Source organism: Salvelinus fontinalis, chromosome 39, assembly GCF_029448725.1.
Source record: "Salvelinus fontinalis isolate EN_2023a chromosome 39, ASM2944872v1, whole genome shotgun sequence".
Classification (NCBI taxonomy): domain Eukaryota; kingdom Metazoa; phylum Chordata; class Actinopteri; order Salmoniformes; family Salmonidae; genus Salvelinus; species Salvelinus fontinalis.
Window position 1 is genome coordinate 18,019,189 of NC_074703.1, and position 23,501 is coordinate 18,042,689.

Genomic DNA, 23,501 nt, shown 5'->3' on the forward strand with positions numbered 1-23,501 from the left:
TCTCCAGACTATTCACACTCAACGCCCTACTCAAACATGGCAGCCATTCAACTGTTCCTGTGTGTGCCCTAAATCAATATGGCCACCGTTCAGCTTTGCCAACCGCTCTCGTCCAATATGGCCGCCGTCCAACTGCTGTGATTGTGATTGGATCTCACCCTGTCAGGGCCTACAGTTTAGAGCGCAAGAATGAACGAGGGAGAGACAGAGAGCCAATGTAAACATTGTTCCACTGCCTTTTACAAGAGAGGGAGAGACAGAGAGCTAATAAGCACCTATTGTTTTGTAGCTGAACTTGTTTATTGCCTTGCCCTAAAGCGAACTGTGCTCTCCCTCTATCCTTTCCTCATCACTCCGTCCTCTCCTTAGCTCATCTCTCTGTCCATTGCTCTCTCTGTCCACCGCTCTACCTCCACTCAACGTTAAAGCATTTATGGACTCTCTCTCCCACGACATCCCTCCCTCCTCCCAGAGGAAGGTCAGTCAGTACTTTATTAAAGTCAGATTTAAACCTGCCTGCAGTGCTGCATTGCCAGTGAGATCTCAGAGGAGGCCATTTTAAATGAGTTAATCATCACCTCCCAAAACCGCTCAAATGGATTTGATTATGGTGCTATTGATTCAGCCCTGTGTGTGTTCGTTTTAGAGTGTTACCTGCCTGGGGAAAGGAGGGACAGAGGGAAGAGGAGTTGGTAGAGGGACAGAGGGAGGAGGAGTTGGTAGAGGGACAGAGGGAGGAGGAGTTGGTAGAGGGACAGAGGGAGGAGGAGTTGGTAGAGGGACAGAGGGAGGAGGAGTTGGTAGAGGGACAGAGGGAGGAGGAGTTGGCAGAGGGACAGAGGGAGGAGGAGTTGGTAGAGGGACAGAGGGAGGAGGAGTTGGTAGAGGGACAGAGGGAGGAGGAGTTGGTAGAGGGACAGAGGGAAGAGGAGTTGGTAGAGGGACAGAGGGAGGAGGAGTTGGTAGAGGGACAGAGGGAGGAGGAGTTGGTAGAGGGACAGAGGGAGGAGGAGTTGGTAGAGGGACAGAGGGAGGAGGAGTTGGTAGAGGGACAGAGGAAATGAGGGAGGGCGGTAATTTCACGTTCCCCTAATCCTAGAATGTTTAGAGCATGTGACGTATCATATCCACCCTCCACCCTCATATCCACCCTCATATCCACCCTCATATCCACTCTCTCTAACCCAATAGGTCCATCCACTAACCAACAGAGGAAATACAGTGTACAGGCGTCCCTTCCCTCTAATTAATATGCTTCCAGAGCCTCAGAACCGCCAAGGCTGCAGCCTGCCAACACCCCAAGCAGGAGTAACCATGGTCCAAGGGCCTGTTAAACCCAGAGGAGCAGCTAGAGACTTCCAGAACCTGGGAGGGGACAAGAGACACAATCCTATTGCTCTTCTATCACTCCACTGTGTTTAATACACACACAGGGACAGAGGACAGCAGCAGGAGTCTTGTATAGGAAAGGACCCTACAGCGCACGCACACACACACACACACACACACACACACACACACACACACACACACACACACACACACACTGAAATATATTCACACACAGAATATATAATGTAGTCAGACACAAATAAGCATCTAAATGCAGTTAGTGACACAGTAAAGGCCTACACACACACCACACACACACACACACACACACACACACACACACACACACACACACACACACACACACACACACACACACACACACACACACACACACACACACACACACACACACACACACACACACACACACACACAATACAGACAGCCACAGTGTGTGACGTGACAGTAATGGGAGATATCCCCTGGTAATCACTGACACTGCGTGACAGCAGGGCAGCGTGGGCCAAGGAGAAATGAGAACACACACTCACCCCTGTTAAGGTCTTTATGTTATGCAGTGCATTCTGGGCTTCAAGAGCAGCTTTCCGTGTGTAAAACGTGACAAAACAGCACCCTGGGAGAAAAGAGGGGGAGAGAGAGAAAGAGAGACAGAGAGAACATGTTAAGTAACCAAAAAAGTGTTCTTAATTAATTCATACAGTTTTACGTCATCTGCCAAAAGTAGGCTCAAGGAGAAACCAGCTTAGCATTTAAATGCAGAAAACATTCGCGATTTTAAAACAATTCACTATTCATGACTTGAGTGACATTACTTCAGAATGACAGAGACACATCAAAGATAGAGAGAAGGAGAGAGAGATGGAGAAACAGGAGCCAGTCAGAGAGACAGGGAGAGAGAACAACAGAGAAAGGAAGGAGAGAGACAGGGAGAGAGAGAGGGAGAGAGAGAGAGACAGGGAGAGAGAGAGGGAGAGCGAGAGAGAGAGAGAGAATGAAAGTCATTATAAATAAAATAGTAATCTCCAGTGTAGGTAGCAGACAGCCCAGCTGTAGACCATTAAGCCACAGTCAGCAGTGTGAGGAGCAGAGGAACTGCTGAGTCTTGTAGAATCACTCCTTCACACACATTTACAGTTTTCAATTCTTCATTTTCTGAGACGTGTGTGAATGACTAGTCCTGCTGTCCATCCATCTCACTTCCGTTATGTTGCACAGGTACCATGTATTTTTAACCCTACACCCTCTGAGAGGAATCGGTAGTATGCATTGGAGCTTGCTTTGCAGAGGGGTTGATGATTCCATTCCATTGGAAAGGTGTTTTCATATGGTGTTGTCTGTGTTTGGGATGGTTAAGGTCTTGGCCTAGCATGAAGTAGGGCTTGGGTATGGGCAGGTTCGAGCTTAGTGTAACAGTAGTAGTCTATATTATAATTCCCATAGCGTATAGCCTGTTTATGGGAGGGGTTAGCCTCGCATTAGCTGTGTGTTGTGATGCCCATATGTATGGACAGGTTTGAGCTTCGTATTAGCACTGTTGTCATTCCCATAGCGTAGAGGCTGTATGGAAGGGTTAGCCCAGAGTCTGGCAATATATGTGTATTGTCGTTCCCAAAGCACACAGCCTATTTAGCTCTTATTGTGTTATCATAGGTATGGGGGGTTAGCGTGCTATTGGTGTGTATTGTGAATCCCTAGCATTAGTGTTGTATCAGCGTTAGCATTAGGGTCTTAGCCTAGCATAGGCCTATTGTGATCCCCATAGGGTAGGGCCTGTGTATGGGATGGTAAGTGTAGTAGTAGTGGTGTGTATTGTGATCCCCATAGCGTAGGGCCTGTGTATGGGATGGTAAGTGTAACAGTAGTGGTGTGTATTGTGATCCCCATAGCGTAGGGCCTGTGTATGGGATGGTAAGTGTAGTAGTAGTGGTGTGTATTGTGATCCCCATAGCGTAGGGCCTGTGTATGGGATGGTAAGTGTAACAGTAGTGGTGTGTATTGTGATCCCCATAGCGTAGGGCCTGTGTATGGGATGGTAAGTGTAACAGTAGTGGTGTGTATTGTGATCCCCATAGCGTAGGGCCTGTGTATGGGATGGTAAGTGTAGTAGTAGTGGTGTGTATTGTGATTCTCATAGCGCAGGGCCTGTGTATGGGATGGTAAGTGTAACAGTAGTGGTGTGTATTGTGATCCCCATAGGGTAGGGCCTGTGAGGGCTAGTGATGTGGCGTGTGGTTGGCTGTCCCTGTTGGTGTGCTGTCAGGAAGAGGATCAAAGAGCAGAGCATAGTTCTCACACAATAAGGCTGCATTTAGACAAGCAGACCAATTTTTCCACTAATTGGTCTTTTGACCAATCACAGCAGGTCTCTTCACATCAGATCTTTTTCACATCAGGTCTTTTTCGGTGCGTATGTGATTGGTCAAAAGAACAATTTGTGAAAAAAAGATCAGAATTGGGCTCATGCAAAACACATGCACAAAACTAATGTAATGTAATGTACTCAGTAATGTACTCACTGCTGTGTTCGAGACCACCTAAAGCCAGACCGATTCAAGACCGAGACCGGGTTAGGGGAGAGACTGAGTCAAGACCGATTCAAGACCGAGACCGGGTTAGGGGAGAGACTGAGTCAAGACCGATTCAAGACCGAGACCGGGTTAGGGGAGAGACTGAGTCAAGACCGAGACCGGGTTAGGGGAGAGACTGAGTCAAGACCGAGACCGGGTTAGGGGAGAGACTGAGTCAAGACCGAGTCAAGACCAAGACCGGAGGAGGGCGAGACTGAGTCAAGACCAAGACCGGAGGAGGGCGAGACTGAGTCAAGACCGAGACAAGACCAAGACCGGAGGAGGGGCGAGACCGAGTCAAGACCAAGACCGGAGGAGGGCGAGACTGAGTCAAGACCAAGACCAGAGGAGGGGCGAGACTGAGTCAAGATTAAGACCGGAGGAGGGGCGAGACTGAGTCAAGACCAAGACCGGAGGAGGGGCGAGACTGTCAAGACCAAGACCGGAGGAGGGCGAAACTGAGTCAAGACCGAGACAAGACCAAGACCGGAGGAGGGGCGAGACCGAGTCAAGACCAAGACCGGAGGAGGGCGAGACTGAGTCAAGACCAAGACTGGAGGAGGGGCGAGACTGAGTCAAGACCAAGACCAGAGGAGGGGCGAGACTGAGTCAAGACCAAGACCAGAGGAGGGGCGAGACTGAGTCAAGATTAAGACCGGAGGAGGGCGAGACTGAGTCAAGACCAAGACCGGAGGAGGGCGAGACTGAGTCAAGACCGAGACAAGACCAAGACCGGAGGAGGGGCGAGACCGAGTCAAGACCAAGACCGGAGGAGGGCGAGACTGAGTCAAGACCAAGACCAGAGTAGGGGCGAGACTGAGTCAAGATTAAGACCGGAGGAGGGGCGAGACTGAGTCAAGACCAAGACCGGAGGAGGGGCGAGACTGTCAAGACCAAGACCGGAGGAGGGCGAGACTGAGTCAAGACCGAGACAAGACCAAGACCGGAGGAGGGGCGAGACCGAGTCAAGACCAAGACCGGAGGAGGGCGAGACTGAGTAAAGACCAAGACTGGAGGAGGGGCGAGACTGAGTCAAGACCAAGACCAGAGGAGGGGCGAGACTGAGTCAAGACCAAGACCAGAGGAGGGGCGAGACTGAGTCAAGACCAAGACCGGAGGAGGGCGAGACTGAGTCAAGACCAAGAGCGGAGGAGGGGCGAGACCGAGTCAAGACCGAGAGCGGAGGAGGTGAGAGACCAAGTTAAAACCAAGACCGGAGGAGAGGCGAGACCGATTCAAGACCGAGAGAGGAGGAGGGGCGAGACTGAGTCAAGACCGAGAGAGGAGGGGCGAGACCGATTCAAGACCGAGAGAGGAGGGGCGAGACCGATTCAAGACCGAGAGCGGAAGAGGGGCGAGACCGAGTCAAGACCGAGAGAGGAGGGGCAAGACCGAGTCAAGACCGAGAGCAGAGGAGGGGCGAGACCGAGTCAAGACCGAGAGCGGAAGAGGGGTGAGACCGAGTCAAGACCGAGAGAGGAGAAGGGCGAGACCGATTCAAGACCGAGAGAGGAGGAGGGGCGAGACCGATTCAAGACCGAGAGCGGAAGAGGGGCGAGACCGATTCAAGACCGAGAGCGGAAGAGGGGCGAGACCGAGTCAAGACCGAGAGAGGAGGGGCGAGACCAAGTCAAGACCGAGAGAGGAGGAGGGGCGAGACCGAGTCAAGACCGAGAGAGGAGGAGGGGCGAGACCGATTCAAGACCGAGAGCGGAAGAGGGTGAGACCGAGTCAAGACCGAGAGAGGAGCAGGGGCGAGACCGAGTCAAGACCGAGAGAGGAGGAAGGGCGAGACCGATTCAAGACCGAGAGAGGAGGAGGGGCGAGACCGATTCAAGACCGAGAGCGAAAGAGGGGCGAGACCGAGTCAAGACCGAGAGAGGAGGAGGGGCGAGACCGAGTCAAGACCGAGAGAGGAGGAAGGGCGAGACCGATTCAAGACCGAGAGAGGAGGAGGGGCGAGACCGATTCAAGACCGAGAGCGGAAGAGGAGCGAGACCGAGTCAAGACCGAGAGAGGAAGAGGGGCGAGACCGAGTCAAGACCGAGAGAGGATGAGGGGCTATACCGATTCAAGACGAGAGAGGAGGAGGGGCGAGACCGATTCAAGACCGAGAGCGGAAGAACTGGACTGTGTGTTTACAGTCAGTAGGACCTTCCATCATTCACACTGAACTGGACTGTGTGTTTACAGTCAGTAGGACCTGCCATCATTCACTTTGAACTGGACTGTGTGTTTACAGTCAGTAGGACCTGCCATCATTCACTTTGAACTGGACTGTGTGTTTACAGGCAGTAGGACCTTCCATCATTCACTTTGAACTGGACCGTGTGTTTACAGTCAGTAGGACCTGCCATCATTCACACTGAACTGGACTGTGTTTTTACAGGAAGTAGCAACAGCGTGACTTTAGATCATTAGAACGCATTCACCAAATGCCACAAAATACACCTGAATGGATTTCTGCAAATATGTAAATACCACAGGAGTCCTGTTACATTTGTTTGACGCCTCTAGCACGGAGATGCACTGCCCCACTTGGGAGCCCAGATAGCCAGAGTGAATTTGTGAATGCAAGATATATGCTAACTGGAGTTGTTCTTGCTAGCTAACCAAATGACACCTGCATCTCTAGCTGTGTACAGCCACTGAAAAACGATATGAGGGGAAAGAGTCAGTTGCTCACCCACTCCTCTAATGGGATGACATGACATCCTCCTAGCAGCTAGCTTGCTATCTATCCAGCTAACGTTAGGCTCCGTGTTTTTAGCTTGCTACAGTACATAAATAGATACTCTAGCCTACTAGCCACGTTATAACTGCCTTGTGATCATTGCCCTTGCTAGTTTGATTGTATTGACATTCCCAGCCTTAGTTACATTCGTCCATTTTTTGTCCAGAATATTGAAACTGAAATCCCGAATGGAGGCAGCAAACAATGTACCAGGCCAGCTGTGATTTACAACCTGATAGCAATATGTTTTGGACTACCAAGACATGTATTGGTGAATGATATGAATCATGCATTGAACTGCATCCATCTATTCTGCCAACAATGCCTTACTCTGTCATGGAACGTTGAGTTAAATAGTCTATTTGTAAAACCTCTTATAAAGAGGGTTTTGTAGCATAAACTGGGAATTTGATATTTTTGACTGATATTATGATTTTCTGCTCGTTACATATCTGCAAAGTAGTTACAACTCTGTCAGTTCCACTTTAAACTTTAGGTCCCCGGTTACTTTGTGTGCTAAACGTGAAATGTTTTTTTGCAATGGGAAGCAATAGTCAATTGGGAAATGCTAAATGTTTTGTTTTTGTCTTCTTATGAATGGGACCTACTGGTTTATGGACTGCTTCTCCTTTAACATCATGCTGTGTGACTTCTGTCTCTCCATCGACCCTATCCAGTGGTGTAGTGGTGCTTTAACATCATGCTGTGTGACTGCTGTCTTCCCATCGACCCTATGTAGTGGTGTAGTGGTGCTTTAATATCATGCTGTGTGACTGCTGTCTTTCCATCGGCCCTATGCAGTGGTGCTTTAACATCATGCTGTGTGACTGCTGTCTTTCCATCGACCCTATGCAGTGGTGTAGTGGTGCTTTAATATCATGCTGTGTGACTGCTGTCTTTCCATCAGCCCTATGCAGTGGTGTAGTGGTGCTTTAACATCCTGCTGTGTGACTGCTGTCTCTCCATCGACCCTATGCAGTGGTGTAGTGGTGCTTTAACATCATGCTGTGTGACTGCTGTCTCTCCATCGACCCTATGCAGTGGTGTAGTGGTGCTTTAACATCATGCTGTGTGACTGCTGTCTTTCCATCGACCCTATATAGTGGTGCTTTAACATCATGCTGTGTGACTGCTGTCTTTCCATCGACCCTATGTAGTGGTGCTTTAACATCATGCTGTGTGACTGCTGTCTTTCCATCGGCCCTATGCAGTGGTGTAGTGATGCTTTAACATCATGCTGTGTGACTGCTGTCTTTCCATCGGCCCTATGCAGTGGTGTAGTGGTGCTTTAACATCATGCTGTGTGACTGCTGTCTTTCCATCGGCCCTATGCAGTGGTGTAGTGGTGCTTTAACATCATTCTGTGTGACTGCTGTCTTTCCATCAGCCCTATGCAGTGGTGTAGTGGTGATTTAACATCATGCTGTGTGACTGCTGTCTTTCCATCGACCCTATGCAGTGGTGTAGTGGTGCTTTAACATCATGCTGTGTGACTGCTGTCTTCCCATCGACCCTATGTAGTGGTGTAGTGGTGCTTTAATATCATGCTGTGTGACTGCTGTCTTTCCATCGGCCCTATGCAGTGGTGCTTTAACATCATGCTGTGTGACTGCTGTCTTTCCATCGACCCTATGCAGTGGTGTAGTGGTGCTTTAACATCCTGCTGTGTGACTGCTGTCTTTCCATCGACCCTATGCAGTGGTGTAGTGGTGCTTTAACATCATGCTGTGTGACTGCTGTCTTTCCATCGACCCTATGTAGTGGTGCTTTAACATCATGCTGTGTGACTGCTGTCTTTCCATCGGCCCTATGCAGTGGTGTAGTGGTGCTTTAACATCATGCTGTGTGACTGCTGTCTTTCCATCGACCCTATGCAGTGGTGTAGTGGTGCTTTAACATCATGCTGTGTGACTGCTGTCTTTCCAGCGGCCCTTTCCAGTGGTGTAGTGGTGCTTTAACATCATGCTGTGTGACTGCTGTCTTTCCATCGGCCCTATGCAGTGGTGTAGTGATGCTTTAACATCATGCTGTGTGACTGCTGTCTTCCCATCGACCCTATATAGTGGTGTAGTGGTGCTTTAACATCATGCTGTGTGACTGCTGTCTTTCCATCGGCCCTATGCAGTGGTGTAGTGGTGCTTTAACATCATGCTGTGTGACTGCTGTCTTTCCATCGGCCCTATGCAGTGGTGTAGTGATGCTTTAACATCATGCTGTGTGACTGCTGTCTTCCCATCGACCCTATATAGTGGTGTAGTGGTGCTTTAACATCATGCTGTGTGACTGCTGTCTTTCCATCGGCCCTATGCAGTGGTGTAGTGGTGCTTTAACATCATGCTGTGTGACTGCTGTCTTTCCATCGGCCCTATGCAGTGGTGTAGTGGTGCTTTAACATCATTCTGTGTGACTGCTGTCTTTCCATCAGCCCTATGCAGTGGTGTAGTGGTGATTTAACATCATGCTGTGTGACTGCTGTCTTTCCATCGACCCTATGCAGTGGTGTAGTGGTGCTTTAACATCATGTTGTGTGACTGCTGTCTTTCCATCGGCCCTATGCAGTGGTGCTTTAACATCATGCTGTGTGACTGCTGTCTTTCCATCGACCCTATGCAGTGGTGTAGTGGTGCTTTAACATCCTGCTGTGTGACTGCTGTCTCTCCATCGACCCTATGCAGTGGTGTAGTGGTGCTTTAACATCATGCTGTGTGACTGCTGTCTTTCCATCGGCCCTATGCAGTGGTGTAGTGGTGCTTTAACATCATGCTGTGTGACTGCTGTCTTTCCATCGGCCCTATGCAGTGGTGTAGTGATGCAGCCCAGCAAAGGAAAGGCATCCCGTTTCCCTCTGTTTTTATGAGTTTTCCTACAGATTTGACAGATTTTCACTCTCAAAATCAAAACATGTTTAAATAGAAAAATATATTAAAATGTGATGTTGTAAGTCCACAACAATGCTTAAACTACATCAATCTGATTGGGTGGGCCTGTCAGGGCCTGGCTCCCCATTGGGTGGGCCTCTGTCCACCCAGGCCCATCCATGTCTACGCCCCTGATGCAAACAGCGCATGTTGACAATGGTGCATCACAAATAGCCTACTAACCAACACTTCAGACTTAACTTTTTCAATAGTTTACATACCCATTGTTGCCTTAGTTAGCATTTACTGGTAGACACCATACATTTAAATGTCTTACCTACCCTACCCGCTACCGATGTCATTCTTCTGTGAGCTGCTCCATGCCAAAACACGTTGAGCTGCACACTTCCTGCCTGCACATGATATTCCACTGAAACTAGGCTATGTGCACGGCACACAAGAATACTGTATATTTCACGTGCTTTACGATTGTCTAGGCTACTTTATGCATATGATTTCTCTATTGTACTACGTAACTGATAAGTCGTATACCTCCACTACACTACTTTGATATGCATCAGTAGGGATTAAGAAGTGAGTATACGCAATTCCCACTGAAAAAAAGTGCGGTTTATACCCGTGCATAGCCTCCCCTACAACACCGGCCAGTTGTGTTTTACTAAAAGTGCACTCTACATGAGCGCGCTGGTATTACGGTTGATCTCCTTTCAGAATCACTAACCTGTCACACACTGAAGGCCTATAGGTTCACCACTGTACTGACCTGTCACACACTGAAGACCTATAGGTTCACCACTGTACTGACCTGTCACACACTGAAGACCTATAGGTTCACCACTGTACTAACCTGTCACACACACACTGAAGGCCTATAGGTTCACCACTGTACTAACCTGTCACACACTGAAGGCCTATAGGTTCACCACTGTACTAACCTGTCACACACTGAAGACCTATAGGTTCACCACTGTACTAACCTGTCACACACTGAAGACCTATAGGTTCACCACTGTACTAACCTGTCACACACTGAAGACCTATAGGTTCACCACTGTACTAACCTGTCACACACTGAAGACCTATAGGTTCACCACTGTACTGACCTGTCACACACTGAAGACCTATAGGTTCACCACTGTACTAACCTGTCACACACTGAAGGCCTATAGGTTCACCACTGTACTAACCTGTCACACACTGAAGACCTATAGGTTCACCACTGTACTAACCTGTCACACACTGAAGGCCTATAGGTTCACCACTGTACTAACCTGTCACACACTGAAGACCTATAGGTTCACCACTGTACTAACCTGTCACACACTGAAGGCCTATAGGTTCACCACTGTACTAACCTGTCACACACTGAAGGCCTATAGGTTCACCATTGTACTAACCTGTCACACACTGAAGGCCTATAGGTTCACCACTGTACTAACCTGTCACACACTGAAGGCCTATAGGTTCACCACTGTACTAACCTGTCACACACTGAAGGCCTATAGGTTCACCACTGTACTAACCTGTCACACACTGAAGGCCTATAGGTTCACCACTGTACTAACCTGTCACACACTGAAGACCTATAGGTTCACCACTGTACTAACCTGTCACACACTGAATGTCTATAGGTTCACCACTGTACTAACCTGTCACACACTGAAGGTCTATAGGTTCACCACTGTACTAACCTGTCACACACTGAAGACCTATAGGTTCACCACTGTACTAACCTGTCACACACTGAAGGCCTATAGGTTCACCACTGTACTAACCTGTTACACACTGAAGACCTATAGGTTCACCACTGTACTAACCTGTTACACACTGAAGACCTATAGGTTCACCACTGTACTAACCTGTCACACACTGAAGACCTATAGGTTCACCACTGTACTAACCTGTCACACACTGAAGGCCTATAGGTTCACCACTGTACTAACCTGTCACACACTGAAGGTCTATAGGTTCACCACTGTACTAACCTGTCACACACTGAAGGCCTATAGGTTCACCAATGTACTAACCTGTCACACACTGAAGACCTATAGGTTCACCACTGTACTAACCTGTCACACACTGAAGGTCTATAGGTTCACCACTGTACTGACCTGTCACACACTGAAGACCTATAGGATCACCACTGTACTAACCTGTCACACACTGAAGGCCTATAGGTTCACCACTGTACTAACCTGTCACACACTGAAGACCTATAGGTTCACCACTGTACTAACCTGTCACACACACACTGAAGGCCTATAGGTTCACCACTGTACTAACCTGTCACACACTGAAGACCTATAGGTTCACCACTGTACTAACCTGTCACACACTGAAGACCTATAGGTTCACCACTGTACTAACCTGTCACACACTGAAGACCTATAGGTTCACCACTGTACTAACCTGTCACACACACACTGAAGGACTATAGGTTCACCACTGTACTAACCTGTCACACACTGAAGACCTATAGGTTCACCACTGTACTAACCTGTCACACACTGAAGACCTATAGGTTCACCACTGTACTAACCTGTCACACACTGAAGACCGATAGGTTCACCACTGTACTAACCTGTCACACACTGAAGACCTATAGGTTCACCACTGAAGGCCTATAGGTTAGCCACTGTACTAACCTGTCACACACTGAAGGCCTATAGGTTCACCACTGTACTAACCTGTCACACACTGAAGACCTATAGGTTCACCACTGTACTAACCTGTCACACACTGAAGGTCTATAGGTTCACCACTGTACTAACCTGTCACACACTGAAGACCTATAGGTTCACCACTGTACTGACCTGTCACACACTGAAGGTCTATAGGTTCACCACTGTACTGACCTGTCACACACTGAAGGTCTATAGGTTCACCACTGTACTAACCTGTCACACACTGAAGTTCTATAGGTTCACCACTGTACTAACCTGTCACACACTGAAGACCTATAGGTTCACCACTGTACTAACCTGTCACACACTGAAGACCTATAGGTTCACCACTGTACTAACCTGTTACACACTGAAGACCTATAGGTTCACCACTGTACTAACCTGTCACACACTGAAGACCTATAGGTTCACCACTGTACTAACCTGTCACACACTGAAGGCCTATAGGTTCACCACTGTACTAACCTGTCACACACTGAAGGTCTATAGGTTCACCACTGTACTAACCTGTCACACACTGAAGGCCTATAGGTTCACCAATGTACTAACCTGTCACACACTGAAGACCTATAGGTTCACCACTGTACTAACCTGTCACACACTGAAGGTCTATAGGTTCACCACTGTACTGACCTGTCACACACTGAAGACCTATAGGATCACCACTGTACTAACCTGTCACACACTGAAGGCCTATAGGTTCACCACTGTACTAACCTGTCACACACTGAAGACCTATAGGTTCACCACTGTACTAACCTGTCACACACACACTGAAGGCCTATAGGTTCACCACTGTACTAACCTGTCACACACTGAAGACCTATAGGTTCACCACTGTACTAACCTGTCACACACTGAAGACCTATAGGTTCACCACTGTACTAACCTGTCACACACTGAAGACCTATAGGTTCACCACTGTACTAACCTGTCACACACACACTGAAGGACTATAGGTTCACCACTGTACTAACCTGTCACACACTGAAGACCTATAGGTTCACCACTGTACTAACCTGTCACACACTGAAGACCTATAGGTTCACCACTGTACTAACCTGTCACACACTGAAGACCGATAGGTTCACCACTGTACTAACCTGTCACACACTGAAGACCTATAGGTTCACCACTGAAGGCCTATAGGTTAGCCACTGTACTAACCTGTCACACACTGAAGGCCTATAGGTTCACCACTGTACTAACCCTTCACACACTGAAGACCTATAGGTTCACCACTGTACTAACCTGTCACACACTGAAGGTCTATAGGTTCACCACTGTACTAACCTGTCACACACTGAAGACCTATAGGTTCACCACTGTACTGACCTGTCACACACTGAAGGTCTATAGGTTCACCACTGTACTGACCTGTCACACACTGAAGGTCTATAGGTTCACCACTGTACTAACCTGTCACACACTGAAGTTCTATAGGTTCACCACTGTACTAACCTGTCACACACTGAAGACCTATAGGTTCACCACTGTACTAACCTGTCACACACTGAAGACCTATAGGTTCACCACTGTACTAACCTGTCACACACTGAAGACCTATAGGTTCACCACTGTACTAACCTGTCACACACTGAAAACCTATAGGTTCACCACCATACTAACCTGTCACACACTGAAAACCTATAGGTTCACCACCATACTAACCTGTCACACACTGAAGGCCTATAGGTTCACCACTGTACTAACCTGTCACACACTGAAAACCTATAGGTTCACCACCATACTAACCTGTCACACACTGAAGGCCTATAGGTTCACCACTGTACTAACCTGTCACACACTGAAGACCTATAGGTTCACCACTGTACTGACCTGTCACACACTGAAGGTCTATAGGTTCACCACTGTACTAACCTGTCACACACTGAAGACCTATAGGTTCACCACTGTACTGACCTGTCACACACTGAAGACCTATAGGTTCACCACTGTAACCTGTCACACACTGATGGCCTATAGGTTCACCACTGTACTAACCTGTCACACACTGAAGACCTATAGGTTCACCACTGTACTAACCTGTCACACACTGAAGACCTATAGGTTCACCACTGTACTAACCTGTCACACACTGAAGACCTATAGGTTCACCACTGTACTAACCTGTCACACTGATGGCCTACAGGTTCACCACTGTACTAACCTGTTACACACTGATGGCATATAGGTTCACCACTGTACTAACCTGTCACACACTGAAGACCTATAGGTTCACCACTGTACTGACCTGTCACACACTGAAGGCCTATAGGTTCGCCACTGTACTAACCTGTCACACACTGAAGACCTATAGGTTCACCACTGTACTAACCTGTCACACACTGAAGGCCTATAGGTTCACCACTGTACTAACCTGTCACACACTGAAGGCCTATAGGTTCGCCACTGTACTAACCTGTCACACACTGAAGACCTATAGGTTCACCACTGTACTAACCTGTCACACACTGAAGACCTATAGGTTCACCACTGTACTAACCTGTCACACACTGAAGACCTATAGGTTCACCACTGTACTAACCTGTCACACACTGAAGACCTATAGGTTCACCACTGTACTAACCTGTCACACACTGAAGACCTATAGGTTCACCACTGTACTAACCTGTCACACACTGAAGGTCTATAGGTTCACCACTGTACTAACCTGTCACACACTGATGGCCTATAGGTTCACCACTGTCACACACTGAAGGCCTATAGGTTCACCACTGTACTATCCTGTCACACACTGAAGGTCTATAGGTTCACCACTGTACTAACCTGTCACACACTGAAGGCCTATAGGTTCACCACTGTACTAACCTGTCACACACTGAAGACCTATAGGTTCACCACTGTACTAACCTGTCACACACTGAAGACCTATAGGTTCACCACTGTACTAACCTGTCACACACTGAAGACCTATAGGTTCACCACTGTACTAACCTGTCACACACTGAAGACCTATAGGTTCACCACTGTACTAACCTGTCACACACTGAAGACCTATAGGTTCACCACTGTACTAACCTGTCACACACTGAAGACCTATAGGTTCACCACTGTACTAACCTGTACCTGTCACACACTGAATACCTATAGGTTCACCACTGTACTAACCTGTCACACACTGAAGACCTATAGGTTCACCACTGTACTAACCTGTCACACACTGAAGACCTATAGGTTCTCCACTGTACTAACCTGTCACACACTGAAGACCTATAGGTTCACCACTGTACTAACCTGTCACACACACACTGAAGGCCTATAGGTTCACCACTGTACTAACCTGTCACACAAAGGTCTATAGGTTCACCACTGTACTAACCTGTCACACACACTGATGGCCTATAGGTTCACCACTGAAGACCTATAGGTTCACCACTGTACTAACCTGTCACACACACTGATGGCCTATAGGTTCACCACTGAAGACCTATAGGTTCACCACTGTACTAACCTGTCACACTGAAGACCTATAGGTTCACCACTGTACTAACCTGTCACACACTGAAGACCTATAGGTTCACCACTGTACTAACCTGTCACACACTGAATGTCTATAGGTTCACCACTGTACTAACCTGTCACACACTGAAGGTCTATAGGTTCACCACTGTACTAACCTGTCACACACTGAAGACCTATAGGTTCACCACTGTACTAACCTGTCACACACTGAAGGCCTATAGGTTCACCACTGTACTAACCTGTTACACACTGAAGACCTATAGGTTCACCACTGTACTAACCTGTTACACACTGAAGACCTATAGGTTCACCACTGTACTAACCTGTCACACACTGAAGACCTATAGGTTCACCACTGTACTAACCTGTCACACACTGAAGGCCTATAGGTTCACCACTGTACTAACCTGTCACACACTGAAGGTCTATAGGTTCACCACTGTACTAACCTGTCACACACTGAAGGCCTATAGGTTCACCAATGTACTAACCTGTCACACACTGAAGACCTATAGGTTCACCACTGTACTAACCTGTCACACACTGAAGGTCTATAGGTTCACCACTGTACTGACCTGTCACACACTGAAGACCTATAGGATCACCACTGTACTAACCTGTCACACACTGAAGGCCTATAGGTTCACCACTGTACTAACCTGTCACACACTGAAGACCTATAGGTTCACCACTGTACTAACCTGTCACACACACACTGAAGGCCTATAGGTTCACCACTGTACTAACCTGTCACACACTGAAGACCTATAGGTTCACCACTGTACTAACCTGTCACACACTGAAGACCTATAGGTTCACCACTGTACTAACCTGTCACACACTGAAGACCTATAGGTTCACCACTGTACTAACCTGTCACACACACACTGAAGGACTATAGGTTCACCACTGTACTAACCTGTCACACACTGAAGACCTATAGGTTCACCACTGTACTAACCTGTCACACACTGAAGACCTATAGGTTCACCACTGTACTAACCTGTCACACACTGAAGACCGATAGGTTCACCACTGTACTAACCTGTCACACACTGAAGACCTATAGGTTCACCACTGAAGGCCTATAGGTTAGCCACTGTACTAACCTGTCACACACTGAAGGCCTATAGGTTCACCACTGTACTAACCTGTCACACACTGAAGACCTATAGGTTCACCACTGTACTAACCTGTCACACACTGAAGGTCTATAGGTTCACCACTGTACTAACCTGTCACACACTGAAGACCTATAGGTTCACCACTGTACTGACCTGTCACACACTGAAGGTCTATAGGTTCACCACTGTACTGACCTGTCACACACTGAAGGTCTATAGGTTCACCACTGTACTAACCTGTCACACACTGAAGTTCTATAGGTTCACCACTGTACTAACCTGTCACACACTGAAGACCTATAGGTTCACCACTGTACTAACCTGTCACACACTGAAGACCTATAGGTTCACCACTGTACTAACCTGTTACACACTGAAGACCTATAGGTTCACCACTGTACTAACCTGTCACACACTGAAGACCTATAGGTTCACCACTGTACTAACCTGTCACACACTGAAGGCCTATAGGTTCACCACTGTACTAACCTGTCACACACTGAAGGTCTATAGGTTCACCACTGTACTAACCTGTCACACACTGAAGGCCTATAGGTTCACCAATGTACTAACCTGTCACACACTGAAGACCTATAGGTTCACCACTGTACTAACCTGTCACACACTGAAGGTCTATAGGTTCACCACTGTACTGACCTGTCACACACTGAAGACCTATAGGATCACCACTGTACTAACCTGTCACACACTGAAGGCCTATAGGTTCACCACTGTACTAACCTGTCACACACTGAAGACCTATAGGTTCACCACTGTACTAACCTGTCACACACACACTGAAGGCCTATAGGTTCACCACTGTACTAACCTGTCACACACTGAAGACCTATAGGTTCACCACTGTACTAACCTGTCACACACTGAAGACCTATAGGTTCACCACTGTACTAACCTGTCACACACTGAAGACCTATAGGTTCACCACTGTACTAACCTGTCACACACACACTGAAGGACTATAGGTTCACCACTGTACTAACCTGTCACACACTGAAGACCTATAGGTTCACCACTGTACTAACCTGTCACACACTGAAGACCTATAGGTTCACCACTGTACTAACCTGTCACACACTGAAGACCGATAGGTTCACCACTGTACTAACCTGTCACACACTGAAGACCTATAGGTTCACCACTGAAGGCCTATAGGTTAGCCACTGTACTAACCTGTCACACACTGAAGGCCTATAGGTTCACCACTGTACTAACCTGTCACACACTGAAGACCTATAGGTTCACCACTGTACTAACCTGTCACACACTGAAGGTCTATAGGTTCACCACTGTACTAACCTGTCACACACTGAAGACCTATAGGTTCACCACTGTACTGACCTGTCACACACTGAAGGTCTATAGGTTCACCACTGTACTGACCTGTCACACACTGAAGGTCTATAGGTTCACCACTGTACTAACCTGTCACACACTGAAGTTCTATAGGTTCACCACTGTACTAACCTGTCACACACTGAAGACCTATAGGTTCACCACTGTACTAACCTGTCACACACTGAAGACCTATAGGTTCACCACTGTACTAACCTGTCACACACTGAAGACCTATAGGTTCACCACTGTACTAACCTGTCACACACTGAAAACCTATAGGTTCACCACCATACTAACCTGTCACACACTGAAAACCTATAGGTTCACCACCATACTAACCTGTCACACACTGAAGGCCTATAGGTTCACCACTGTACTAACCTGTCACACACTGAAAACCTATAGGTTCACCACCATACTAACCTGTCACACACTGAAGGCCTATAGGTTCACCACTGTACTAACCTGTCACACACTGAAGACCTATAGGTTCACCACTGTACTGACCTGTCACACACTGAAGGTCTATAGGTTCACCACTGTACTAACCTGTCACACACTGAAGACCTATAGGTTCACCACTGTACTGACCTGTCACACACTGAAGACCTATAGGTTCACCACTGTAACCTGTCACACACTGATGGCCTATAGGTTCACCACTGTACTAACCTGTCACACACTGAAGACCTATAGGTTCACCACTGTACTAACCTGTCACACACTGAAGACCTATAGGTTCACCACTGTACTAACCTGTCACACACTGAAGACCTATAGGTTCACCACTGTACTAACCTGTCACACTGATGGCCTACAGGTTCACCACTGTACTAACCTGTTACACACTGATGGCATGTAGGTTCACCACTGTACTAACCTGTCACACACTGAAGACCTATAGGTTCACCACTGTACTGACCTGTCACACACTGAAGGCCTATAGGTTCGCCACTGTACTAACCTGTCACACACTGAAGACCTATAGGTTCACCACTGTACTAACCTGTCACACACTGAAGGCCTATAGGTTCACCACTGTACTAACCTGTCACACACTGAAGGCCTATAGGTTCGCCACTGTACTAACCTGTCACACACTGAAGACCTATAGGTTCACCACTGTACTAACCTGTCACACACTGAAGACCTATAGGTTCACCACTGTACTAACCTGTCACACACTGAAGACCTATAGGTTCACCACTGTACTAACCTGTCACACACTGAAGACCTATAGGTTCACCACTGTACTAACCTGTCACACACTGAAGACCTATAGGTTCACCACTGTACTAACCTGTCACACACTGAAGGTCTATAGGTTCACCACTGTACTAACCTGTCACACACTGATGGCCTATAGGTTCACCACTGTCACACACTGAAGGCCTATAGGTTCACCACTGTACTATCCTGTCACACACTGAAGGTCTATAGGTTCACCACTGTACTAACCTGTCACACACTGAAGGCCTATAGGTTCACCACTGTACTAACCTGTCACACACTGAAGACCTATAGGTTCACCACTGTACTAACCTGTCACACACTGAAGACCTATAGGTTCACCACTGTACTAACCTGTCACACACTGAAGACCTATAGGTTCACCACTGTACTAACCTGTCACACACTGAAGACCTATAGGTTCACCACTGTACTAACCTGTCACACACTGAAGACCTATAGGTTCACCACTGTACTAACCTGTCACACACTGAAGACCTATAGGTTCACCACTGTACTAACCTGTACCTGTCACACACTGAATACCTATAGGTTCACCACTGTACTAACCTGTCACACACTGAAGACCTATAGGTTCACCACTGTACTAACCTGTCACACACTGAAGACCTATAGGTTCTCCACTGTACTAACCTGTCACACACTGAAGACCTATAGGTTCACCACTGTACTAACCTGTCACACACACACTGAAGGCCTATAGGTTCACCACTGTACTAACCTGTCACACAAAGGTCTATAGGTTCACCACTGTACTAACCTGTCACACACACTGATGGCCTATAGGTTCACCACTGAAGACCTATAGGTTCACCACTGTACTAACCTGTCACACACACTGATGGCCTATAGGTTCACCACTGAAGACCTATAGGTTCACCACTGTACTAACCTGTCACACTGAAGACCTATAGGTTCACCACTGTACTAACCTGTCACACACTGAAGACCTATAGGTTCACCACTGTAACCGGTCACACACTGAAGGTCTATAGGTTCATCACTGTACTAACCTGTCACACACTGAAGACCTATAGGTTCACCACTGTACTAACCTGTCACACACTGATGGCCTATAGGTTCACCACTGTACTAACCTGTCACACACTGAAGACCTATAGGTTCACCACTGTAACCTGTCACACACTGAAGGTCTATAGGTTCACCACTGTACTAACCTGTCACACACTGAAGGCCTATAGGTTCATCACTGTACTAACCTGTCACACACTGAAGGCCTATAGGTTCACCACTGTACTAACCTGTCACACACTGAAGACCGATAGGTTCACCACTGTACTAACCTGTCACACACTGAAGACCTATAGGTTCACCACTGAAGGCCTATAGGTTAGCCACTGTACTAACCTGTCACACACTGAAGGCCTATAGGTTCACCACTGTACTAACCTGTCACACACTGAAGACCTATAGGTTCACCACTGTACTAACCTGTCACACACTGAAGGTCTATAGGTTCACCACTGTACTAACCTGTCACACACTGAAGACCTATAGGTTCACCACTGTACTGACCTGTCACACACTGAAGGTCTATAGGTTCACCACTGTACTGACCTGTCACACACTGAAGGTCTATAGGTTCACCACTGTACTAACCTGTCACACACTGAAGTTCTATAGGTTCACCACTGTACTAACCTGTCACACACTGAAGACCTATAGGTTCACCACTGTACTAACCTGTCACACACTGAAGACCTATAGGTTCACCACTGTACTAACCTGTCACACACTGAAGACCTATAGGTTCACCACTGTACTAACCTGTCACACACTGAAAACCTATAGGTTCACCACCTTACTAACCTGTCACACACTGAAAACCTATAGGTTCACCACCATACTAACCTGTCACACACTGAAGGCCTATAGGTTCACCACTGTACTAACCTGTCACACACTGAAAACCTATAGGTTCACCACCATACTAACCTGTCACACACTGAAGGCCTATAGGTTCACCACTGTACTAACCTGTCACACACTGAAGACCTATAGGTTCACCACTGTACTAACCTGTCACACACTGAAGACCTATAGGTTCACCACTGTACTGACCTGTCACACACTGAAGACCTATAGGTTCACCACTGTAACCTGTCACACACTGATGGCCTATAGGTTCACCACTGTACTAACCTGTCACACACTGAAGACCTATAGGTTCACCACTGTACTAACCTGTCACACACTGAAGACCTATAGGTTCACCACTGTACTAACCTGTCACACACTGAAGACCTATAGGTTCACCACTGTACTAACCTGTCACACTGATGGCCTACAGGTTCACCACTGTACTAACCTGTTACACACTGATGGCATATAGGTTCACCACTGTACTAACCTGTCACACACTGAAGACCTATAGGTTCACCATTGTACTGACCTGTCACACACTGAAGGCCTATAGGTTCGCCACTGTACTAACCTGTCACACACTGAAGACCTATAGGTTCACCACTGTACTAACCTGTCACACACTGAAGGCCTATAGGTTCACCACTGTACTAACCTGTCACACACTGAAGGCCTATAGGTTCGCCACTGTACTAACCTGTCACACACTGAAGACCTATAGGTTCACCACTGTACTAACCTGTCACACACTGAAGACCTATATGTTCACCACTGTACTAACCTGTCACACACTGAAGACCTATAGGTTCACCACTGTACTAACCTGTCACACACTGAAGACCTATAGGTTCACCACTGTACTAACCTGTCACACACTGAAGACCTATAGGTTCACCACTGTACTAACCTGTCACACACTGAAGGTCTATAGGTTCACCACTGTACTAACCTGTCACACACTGATGGCCTATAGGTTCACCACTGTCACACACTGAAGGCCTATAGGTTCACCACTGTACTATCCTGTCACACACTGAAGGTCTATAGGTTCACCACTGTACTAACCTGTCACACACTGAAGGCCTATAGGTTCACCACTGTACTAACCTGTCACACACTGAAGACCTATAGGTTCACCACTGTACTAACGTGTCACACACTGAAGACCTATAGGTTCACCACTTTACTAACCTGTCACACACTGAAGACCTATAGGTTCACCACTGTACTAACCTGTCACACACTGAAGACCTATAGGTTCACCACTGTACTAACCTGTCACACACTGAAGACCTATAGGTTCACCACTGTACTAACCTGTCACACACTGAAGACCTATAGGTTCACCACTGTACTAACCTGTACCTGTCACACACTGAATACCTATAGGTTCACCACTGTACTAACCTGTCACACACTGAAGACCTATAGGTTCACCACTGTACTAACCTGTCACACACTGAAGACCTATAGGTTCTCCACTGTACTAACCTGTCACACACTGAAGACCTATAGGTTCACCACTGTACTAACCTGTCACACACACACTGAAGGCCTATAGGTTCACCACTGTACTAACCTGTCACACACTGAAGGTCTATAGGTTCACCACTGTACTAACCTGTCACACACACTGATGGCCTATAGGTTCACCACTGAAGACCTATAGGTTCACCACTGTACTAACCTGTCACACACTGAAGACCTATAGGTTCACCACTGTAACCTGTCACACACTGAAGGTCTATAGGTTCATCACTGTACTAACCTGTCACACACTGAAGACCTATAGGTTCACCACTGTACTAACCTGTCACACACTGATGGCCTATAGGTTCACCACTGTACTAACCTGTCACACACTGAAGACCTATAGGTTCACCACTGTAACCTGTCACACACTGAAGGTCTATAGGTTCACCACTGTACTAACCTGTCACACACTGAAGGCCTATAGGTTCATCACTGTACTAACCTGTCACACACTGAAGGCCTATAGGTTCACCACTGTACTAACCTGTCACACACTGAAGACCGATAGGTTCACCACTGTACTAACCTGTCACACACTGAAGACCTATAGGTTCACCACTGAAGGCCTATAGGTTAGCCACTGTACTAACCTGTCACACACTGAAGGCCTAAAGGTTCACCACTGTACTAACCTGTCACACACTGAA

The 23,501-nt window shown here is 47.4% G+C and overlaps 1 protein-coding gene across 25 annotated transcripts in view; it reads right to left on the minus strand.

The window, feature by feature from the left end:
- Window positions 1–23,501, minus strand: part of LOC129838505 (CUGBP Elav-like family member 2) — a 148,461-nt gene that overhangs the window by 56,016 nt on the left and 68,944 nt on the right. For all 25 annotated transcript variants that reach the window (XM_055905508.1, XM_055905531.1, XM_055905505.1 and 22 more), the window contains exon 3: window positions 1,887–1,969. In XM_055905508.1, the coding sequence (XP_055761483.1) occupies window positions 1,887–1,969 (83 nt within the window). The remainder of the gene's footprint in view (window positions 1–1,886; window positions 1,970–23,501) is intronic.